At 36.0% G+C, this 10,250-nt stretch overlaps 1 protein-coding gene across 1 annotated transcript; it reads right to left on the bottom strand.

The window, feature by feature from the left end:
• Positions 1-6,249: 6,249 nt before the first annotated feature.
• LOC125653347 (uncharacterized) lies at positions 6,250-9,798 on the bottom strand. Its single transcript, XM_048882796.2, has 8 exons — positions 9,414-9,798; positions 9,064-9,137; positions 8,812-8,905; positions 8,569-8,645; positions 8,144-8,269; positions 6,889-6,979; positions 6,612-6,790; positions 6,250-6,500 (listed from the first exon to the last, which is right to left on the bottom strand). The coding sequence occupies exons 2-8, from the start codon at positions 9,118-9,120 to the stop codon at positions 6,318-6,320; spliced, it is 807 nt and encodes a 268-aa protein (XP_048738753.1). The 5' UTR covers positions 9,121-9,137; positions 9,414-9,798; the 3' UTR covers positions 6,250-6,317.
• Between the last annotated feature and the right edge of the window lie 452 nt (positions 9,799-10,250).

Below are 10,250 nucleotides of genomic sequence, written 5' to 3' on the forward strand. Positions count from 1 at the left end.
GGCAGCGCCCACATTTAGCTTGTCCAGTCTCTAACTTTCATACTTTTTGATGCATCTTTGTGAGACTTACATAACATGATCACATCCAAAAGAGGAAGGTTCTTATTTATTTTGGAGTCAAAAAGTCAAAAGTTCAAGGTCACTTTGTCACTAATTGCCATATATTTGAGCTTGTCCGGTCTCTAACTTTCATACTACTTCGTGGGTCTTTGTCAGACTTGCATATTTTGATCACATCCAAAAGAGGAACGTTCCTATTCATTTTGAGGTCAAAAGGTCAAAGGTCAATGTCTCTTTTTCACTATATACTGTAGATTTGATCTTACCTTTAACTTTTATACATGTACTTGCTTGTGCATGTTTATCAGACTTCAAATTCTGATGACATTCAAGATTCATGTTGCTTTTGAAATCCAAAGGTCAAGGTCATTATCACACTAAATACCTATTGCAGCCATTCAAAGCTTCATACTTATAAACTATATTAAATACGTGCATGTTTTTACTTCGTGAATGCAAGCGTGCATAATTTTCCAAACTTCAATTCGGCCATACGCATCCTTGATGCGTTTTAGCGATTTTTTCATCATGTAATCAATCCTGTAATTCATTATGTAAATTTTCTCGTATTGACTCATTTAACTATTCTTTAATATTAGTTCGTGGTTTGTTTAATAATCATCCAAGTAGGACCGAGGAAAATATCATTCCGGGTTTTAGTCAGTTAGCAGATCGGGCTTAGTTGAAATTAGAAAAATCGTAATACGTATTTCTTAGTTTTGACCAATTCATTTCAATTTGTTTTTAAAACACATTTCTCTGATATATCTTTTTTCTGATTGACATGTTTTTCAATACTTTAATTTTCATATATATATTTTTTATTCAAAAAAATTAGAATGCCTATTTGAGTCGTCAAGCATTTTTTATTCATATTATGCATCAAATCACAGCGAAATTTGAACTCTATGGTATCTTATTTGCAAACAAAGCACCTTTTTTATCATTCCAGAAATAAATTACAAAAAATTCATATGAAATACTTGAGAGCTTGTATCACTCTTTTGATGGTGAAATCATACTTCATAAGAGGTGTTGTAACGAGCAATCAGATAGAATGTTAGTGTAATGAGCTACCATTATGACAATGTAGAGTACCTTCTTCAATTTCTGAATCTACGCACAAGGACTCTGAAGATGATTTTAAAAAGATACTGCAGTTCCTCATTGGAGAGAGAGAGAAAGAAATAGAGAGAGAGAGAGAATATTCTATATTGTGTGACTTGATATTTGCTTTATTCAAAGAGTTGAAATGGTGTATTTATTCGCGAGGCTTGCTGAGCGAATAAATCACAATTTCAACGAGCTGGATAGAGCAAATATCAAATCATGCAATTATAGATGTTCTATTCATCTCATTCGCTCTTTCTATCACTTAAGTTTTGAGATGTACCCCAATACAACAAAACAGCTGATTCAAATCATTCCCGAATCGTCATATTACAGACAGCCTTCGTGTTCCTACGCGAGAAAAAAAAATGCACACATTTTCATTAATACCTATAAAGGAAATTAATTTTAGAAGGCATTTGAATAACTAAGCCTACAATGTACTACTTAACCCTTACAAAGATACATTGCTGGATCCAGTAAATGTTCTACAGAACCACAATCCTTGCTTCTCATGAAAATATTAACAGATGTGAAGGAGAAATTTCAAGCGTACTGTGCCACAACATATGCCAGAAGTGGTGTAAATCATATATGGATTCTTAAAAACCCGTTTAGTAAATTTGAAATCGCAAAACTTTTCTCAAATCAACATCAAAACGTATGACTTTTCAACACTTTACAAGACCATTCCTCACGATAAATTAAAAACTAGACTTTTTGACATCATAGACAGCTGCTTCTTCAACAAAAATGAAAAACGCAAATATTCGTATCTAGTGATCAGTCATCCAAAAAATCACTTTGCTAAACACCACTCTGATTCCTTGTACACGACTTCTGAAGTTGAAAAAAAAATATGCTGGAGTTCCTCATTGACAATATCTTTGTAGTCTTTGATGATTAGATCTTCCAACAGTCTGTTGGAATTCCCATGGGCATGAATTTTGCTCCTTTATTAGCTGATCTGTTTTTATATTCTTATGAAGCAGAGTTTATTCAAAAGTTTCTATACGAGAAGAAAAACTCTTTTGCTGTGGCCTTCAACTCGACATTTAAATACGAGGGCTGTTCGATATGTAATGTGTATTGTTTGTTTGTTTGTTTGTTTGTTTTGATGTTTTCCGCCACACTCAACATTTTTTCAGTTATTTGGTGGTGCCCAGTTTTTATTGGTGGAAGAGAGAACCCAGATACAATGTACCTGGGAAGAAACCACCGACCTTCCGAAAGTAAACTGGGAAACTTTCTCACTTACCGGCGCGAGCGGAATTCGAACCCGCGCCGACAGAGGTGAGAGGACGTGTGATATTGAGCGCAATGCTCTAACCACTCGGCCACGGAGGCCCCTTAATGTGTATTGTATCACAGTGCGATAACGCTTTTGCACGATTCCGTGGATGATACTCTTGAATAGCTCTATTCAATACCTTTTCAACGGTATAAACACGAACCTTCAGCTCCACATAGTTTTGAACTTATAGTCATTTCAATAGCCAGTCGTTGACCACTGTTGTAAAAATGGTTGGGAAACGGGTTGAGAATATTGAAGAAATTAGAGCTTATATAAAAGTTCGAACAAAACTCGGTCATTCAGTAATGCAGATTTTTACTGAATTGTGAGAAGTGTATGGGTCTGATAAGATATCTTATGAGACAGTTCGTATGTGGAGAAAGAAATTTCTGAAAGATGCAGCAAAATCTGGCCGAATTGTGACTGTAACATGCAAGGCAAATGTCTCAAAAGTCAGGGAAATAATTGAAAGTGATGGCGGATACAGGATTCGTGATATTGCCAAAGCTGTTGGCATATCGCTATCGCGGGTGCATTTCATTTTGAAGCGTATTTTGAAAGTACGAAAGATTTCTGCCAGATGAATGTACCGCATATATTGACAGATGACCAAAACAAGTACGAGTACAAACCGCTAAACAATTGCTCAAAATGTTTCCCAAATTCGATCAAAGACAATTTGTAAACATTGTTACTGGTGACGAAACATGGGTTCACTATTTTGAACCAGTAAGAACAATTGGAAACAAAATATGGCTAACTACATACCGTAGAAGGCCTGTAGTTGCCAAAAGAACCATACGCACAAAGAAGGGTTCTTTATTGCATATTCTTCTCATGTGATGGTATAGCCGTACAAATTCCGGTGCCAAATGGCGAAAGTGTTACAGGTCAGTATTACCGAGATGTTATACTTAAAATGCTCAAGAAATATTATCATAAACGACGCCCTGTGTTAGGATTTAGGCATGTTCGTTTACTTCATCTGAGCTTGTGAAGCAATTGTTGAAGTCGGGGAAGGTTACCACCTTGCGACACCCACCATACTCTCCACATCTAGCCCCTTGCGACTTTTTCCTTTTTCCAAAACTTAAAAAGTTCGTTACAAGTCCCGACAAGCCCTTAGCCCAGCCATCAGTCAGTGCCTCAGAGGTCTACTTAAATCAGCGTACCGTGACGCATTTCAGAAATGGATTCAGAGATTGAAAATATTTATTTCAAAGCGCGGAGAATACTTTGAAGGGATGTAATGTTCATTTCACTATTTGAGTCGAATGCTTTTGAAATATCGTACAATACACATTACATATCGAACAGCCCTCGTATATCGACCACGTTTTATCTATCCACAATATTGGGGCATCCGTGGCCGAGTTGTTGAGTATGGCGGAAAACAGCAAACAATCAATCAATCTATTCACAATAATAATTTTCATTCATATGTTGATTCGATACATCCCTGTGAATTCGAAATGAAAAACATTACGGACTCTTCCACGTCTGCTTCGTACTTAGACATTTTATTGAAAATAACAACTCAACATTATGACAAACGGGATGATTCCCCATTATCAATTTCCCATATTTAAATAGCGATATTCCATTATAACCTGCATATGGAGTTTATGTCTCTCACCTGATTCGATACGCAAGAGCTTGTTCTGTGTATGATCAGTTTTTTAAATCGAGACAGGCTACTGACAGGAGTTTTAACAGTCTTATTTAAAGTCAGCGTTTCGCAAATTCTATGGTCGTCATAATGATATAGTTTGCCAATACAACCTGTCATTGGGTCAAATGCTGCCTGACGTGTTTCATACTAATTGTTAAGCCATTCTTGGCACACTGATTTTGACTACAGATAACTCCGTTTACATGATCAAGACATAGGGCTCACGATGGGTGTGACCGATCGACAGGGGATACTTACTCCTCCTAAACACCTGATCCCCCCTCTGGTATATCCAAGGGTCAGTGTTTGCCAAACTCTCTATTTTGTATTGCTTATAGGAGTTATGAGATTGATCACTGTTCGTTATCTTCACCTTTCATAGAGAATACTGAGATGTGACAACAATTCAGTAAAACAGTAATTTAAAAAATATGCAAAATGTAGCACTTTGAACAACAATTTAACAAAAAGATGAAAACAATGAGATTTGTTACTTCACTAGACAAATTATCGAACAAACATGTCAAAGTAAATAAAAAGTTTCTAAGGAGCTTGAATCCCTTAGCTGATATGAATTTTAAGTGATAATTATGAAGAACTCCAGAGATTTTTAAAATGAAGTAAAAATTTTGTTTAATCATACATATTGTACGTGTATATTTATTTATTAGATTGAACACTTTTTATTACACATCTGATGTAGTACAGCAACTTTTTGCATTCTTAAAAGATAGGACATAGGGTCCGGTCCCAACCCCCCAATAAATATTGACCGGTCCCTAACCAAACTCCTGGCTCCGGAATCATGAAACTGTCTTAAACTTTAAGATTGTCTTAAATCAATAAAGTTGCACTTAAATCTTAAGACTGGTCTTAAAGTGGATCACAAAAAAATCACTTAGGCTTAAGATTGGTATTTTGTCTTAAATTTTAAGACTGCCTTGGAGCTGTCTTAACTTTCTAAGACTATCGCTAAGTTCGTTCAAAATGGCCGTGCTGATTGCATTTTTGAGGCGAGTAAGAGAAAATTAACGTGATGTCCGTCGTTGAAGATGTCTGTCCCTACCATGAAGCGGACAAATCATTTATTTAAGAAACAATAGACTGTCGGTAGATCGAAAACAGGATCTTGACGTTGAAAATCATATAATGAAATCTATAAGCAGAGTATTGACATAAAGTTTGTTTACAGGAAAAAAAGTCAAATCCATGTAATCGAAAAGTAACACCGCTAGCCTAGAAAAATTGAGAGCGGGCGTTTTCAAATATGTAGGCATAAATATGACTTCTTATGTGATCAAAATATCGCAGGATTGATCGCCCGATTGTCCGTTTCACTGCTTGATCGTAGTTCGTAAAGTAGATGTAAATGTGAAAGTAGCACGAACACATACGACCGTTTCACTAAAAAGTTACGACTACAAAAGTACATGTATTTACCTGACTGAGTTTGTTGACAATATGTGGAAGAAGAAAACAATCATTACTTGCAGTCTGCATTTGCACACGAATAATGTGCAGTCCGAGCCCGAATTTGAAATATATTAGAGTTATCCTTCTTTGCTACATGTACGCACACAGTCGACAAAATAAATAAAGGCATTGAATTTAATAAAATTATCGCTTCAGTCACTCTTACATTTCTACTTTCATTCATTACTACTTTTAGAAAGAGGGAGGCGACGGGGTCAATACATCAAAATTTGTATGCACATGTATGTAATAACGAAAATAAGTTTCTTTTTAATAAAGGGGGGGGGGGGTGTTTGCCTGCGTCAGCATTAGTGATCATAAACTAGACGTTTTAGACACTGACTATGTTGTTTAAGTCATTTATTTTTTATATTTTTTTGTTACCTCTACGCAAAAGAGTTCCTTGTTGCTATAGCAATTTAAGATTCTAGACTTAGACTTAAGTTAAGACAATCTTAGTTAAGATTTGCTTAAGTTCGTTTTGTGATCCATTTAAGTCAGCAATCTTAGCTAAGTTCAAATCTTAATTTAAAGTCAAAATTTTGACTTAACTTTAAGACAGTTTGATGATCCCGGAGCCAGTGGATTATTTTCTTACGAAATAGAATTAAGAACTCAACAATCAAGACTCAAAACCAAGTTACTAAGCTGTGTTTAATTGATAATGGTGACATAAGATAGATCTAAAGTCTCCTTATTCTATTATCATTATACTTTGTAATGTAGAACATCAGTTTTCATGGGCATTGAAATATACTCTTTCTCTCTAGATTCTGGATGGTTTTCATAAAATTTGTTGATTTCAGTCAATGCTCTCTTTTTCTCAGTCTCCTCTAAGGATTGAATGAAACTAAGTGTAGATGCCAGGTGTACTACTTCCTCGATGGAGCCCTATAAATATAATTCCGTATATGTGAGAAGTTTTTCAGACCATATAAGAATTACTGCAATATTTAAATAGATACTGTATTTCCCATTGACACAATAGATCGACAACTTTACCCCTAATTGAACTCCGCCTAACTGTTTTCTTGACACCAAGCGGACCTGATTACATCTATCCAAAAAATCCTTCCACGCTCCGTCAAAATACTGTGGCGTATCCTTTACCCATTTCAATATCAGATTTCGAAAATCAGAGTTTAAGAGAGAGCTCTGGTCTTTAATGTTCCAGATGAGAACTGTGAGTTTAAAAATATTTCATATTAGAACATCATTTCAACACCATATATATCATCTTTAAAACTGATTTGCATATCATCTGTTTTTCCATACTGACCAAAATTTCCTCCCGGTTTCAATACTCGTGTAATTTCTGTAATAGCTTCTGGTTTTGCGAACCAGTGAAAACACTGTGCAGCGATTATCGCCTGAAAAAATAGTAGGAAATGGTGAAGACGTTGTAAGTTGTCTGAACATTCATGTAATATAATATGTTAAAATCAAATCGCAGGGGGGAAAATGTATCCATGCATGCATTTAAATATTTAGACAGCAGTTAATAGATCGAACTTTCAAGCTACTTGATTTATGAATACAAAGATGGATTCTGTGTGCACCAAAGAATTCTGATACTTATGAAAAAGGTGAAAATAACGAACAGTCATCAATCGCAAGGATCCGACAAAGATAGGACTAACATTGACCCCTGGAAACACTAGAGGTGGGACCATGGAGGAGTAAGCATCCCCTGTCGAGTTTTTCCTTTTCACATTTAGTCCACCGTTTGGCATAATCTTTGTCAAAAATTCATAATAGAAATGAATTTCTGTCGTCAATTAAAAGACAGGGGCTCTTTAGAATTTCGAACCTTTTAGATTGAGTGATTTCAGGTCGACAATTTAAAATTATATTTACAACACCAGTAATGACATGTCCAGCTGGATTGTTGTTAAAAGAAGAACGTGTAGGAGGGCTTTGTTGAAGTTATATCTAGGCACAGTAAAGTTTGTTTGTAATCAATGTTTGGATGAATAGTAGAAGTATATTTTTAGGAAATACAGAGTGTAGACTTTAACTTGAAATATGATGGGATACAAAACTGGTTTTATTTTTACGCCATTTATTCGTAAATATATACATGTATCAATAAAGCCTTTATTTCTGTGATGACATTCCATGATTAATCAATTTGTCTATAATTTTGTAATTCTTTTATTACAAGGAAACGTTTTAAAATATTGATTAGACATTTGATTGTGAGGGCTGCAAATTACTTGAAGTTTCGGTACAGTAATCAGGAAATCGACATATGTACTTATTGCAGTTTTATATTTTAGCTAACCCATGATTGCGCTAAGATATGAAGCTCTCTTTTCATTACCGTACACGATGGTTTTGTCTGAGCTTACTGGAAAGGCCCGAGAAGTTTCTCGTGTACATGAATATTTCCATTCTATGTTCAACTTAGTAAATAGAACGTTATATCATATCTTTAATTTCACCTTTTCAAAATAAAATTATCTTGGGCCAATCATTCCCCAAATATTTGTACTATATATAACTTAATGAAATTAAACGAAATTTCAAATTACATTGACGGAGTGATCGGTCACAGGAATGTTGTCGGCGCTGCACTGTCTCGTATTCATATCGGGGAATTTCTTCTCCAATGTTTTGAGGAAATTTTCCGATGGTTCTGTTAGCAAGACTTTCAGCTCCTATTGATATAAGTACTACTATACAGTATTGCATAGTTGATTTAGTTTCCATCTGTTTCTACCATATGACAACACATTATTTCTAAATATACTCAGATAAAATGAATGATCCATTAAATGACAGGTGAAGATTACGAACAGGGATCAATCTCATAACTCCTACAAGCAATACAAAATTGTTATTTTTACAGTCCTAAAGATTAGGTTTTCTTTCTTTTCATTCATTATTGCAAAATCAATGATGTAAAAAGTGCCAACCAACATTTCTACACTTTAAATATTTTCCACGTATATTGTACCTGGGGAATATTCTTTAACAAACACTGTGTGAATTTTCCCGTTCCTGCTCCCAGTTCTAGGATATCGTACTGACAATCTACATACAGAAATACTTCTCATGTCAAATATATACCTACATTATGTACATATACGTACATTGTTATACACAGTTAAAAAAATATTTAAAGTAAATTTACCCGAGTTATCCAAAGCATATTTACTAACACAAAGCCGAAAGCTTGACTTTTTGTAGAATAACTTGCCTCCTAAAGACTTTATCGAGTCTGTTGCCATAGAGATGACTTCTTTGACTGCCTCATCTGTGTATCCAGGGCGATGCGCCTCGTAGTTACCTCCCTGGATGTTAATAAACATTTGTTTTTATCACAGGGAGTCTTTGTACTCCACATTATTTTTTTTTTTTTAAATAAGACAGTATGATCTGAATCTTTTATGCCTTAACATTAAAATTAATGATAAATTAAAAATCATAAGGTGAGAAAATGTGTACGTACATCAACAAAACCAAATTTTGCCACAGGTATAACATTGATATTTCTCTCGGATGACATCGTTGTCTGTACAGGTACTAAAAAATTACACCTGGGATAGGTTAATATTTAGTACACAAAAACGAATCGCAGTGGCTTCACAGGTAAAATCAATGATAAGCCAGCATGTAGGCCAGACCTTCGTCGACAAAGATTTACGGAATACTACATAGGTAAATCCACTTGTAAATGCTGTCCGAAATGAATAATCAAGTATGCATCGATTCAAAGTATTAAAGTGATTTTCTATCCAATAAACACAAAAGGAAAACCCTTACAAAAATATAAATTCACAAATAAGCAAGACAACTTACAAAGACCAGATGACAAATACACCTATACTGCTGAGCACAATGAAATACCTCCGCTCGTCTTATGAGTTCGCGAGAAAAGAGAGAGATTACGTCGTGAGTTCCCGTAGGACAACGAGTCCGACCGGGAATGGTGCCCCAGCCCCTGGAATTCCGTGGAGATCCGGGTTAGAATAGATCCTAGTATCCCTTGCTTGTTGTAAGAGACGACTAGATGGGGCACTCCTTCGAATGAGACTGAAAAACCGAGGTCCCGTGTCATATTAGGCGTGACACAATAAAGATATCTCCCTGCTGAAGGGCTGTAAGCGCCGAGCAAAGGCCTAAATATTTTGCAGTTCTTCACCGGCCATGGTGACATCTCCATATGAGTGAAAGATTATCGAGCGAGACGTTAAACAATATACAAACAAACAACCAGGCCCCTGGAGGAACCAACCAAGCCAAACTGACTAAACAATTCATGCCCATGCTGATCGAACACTACGACACCTTGCCCTGAATCTTGTCCCACATCAGGAAAGGCCTCTCCTCGGGACGACATTCTACAAACTGAGATATGGCCTCAGGATTTCTCACAACACAAGTACTACACACTGTGTCAACTGGAAGAATGACACACAACTGACAACAACCAGAAACAGCTGCTTGATTATCCAAGGTGACAAACCGGCAACAGCTACCTCCTGAGCAGGCACAGTGGTCTTCACTAGACCGAAAACTCGGAAGCACCAACCCCTGTGCTTACCCTTCCCAGACAACGAACCCCCACATAACTAGGTCCACTTTGAACCTTATCACCGATACAGCTTTTGTATTTGTATGCTTAACCAATGGAGA

Source organism: Ostrea edulis, chromosome 7, assembly GCF_947568905.1.
Source record: "Ostrea edulis chromosome 7, xbOstEdul1.1, whole genome shotgun sequence".
Classification (NCBI taxonomy): Eukaryota; Metazoa; Mollusca; class Bivalvia; order Ostreida; family Ostreidae; genus Ostrea; species Ostrea edulis.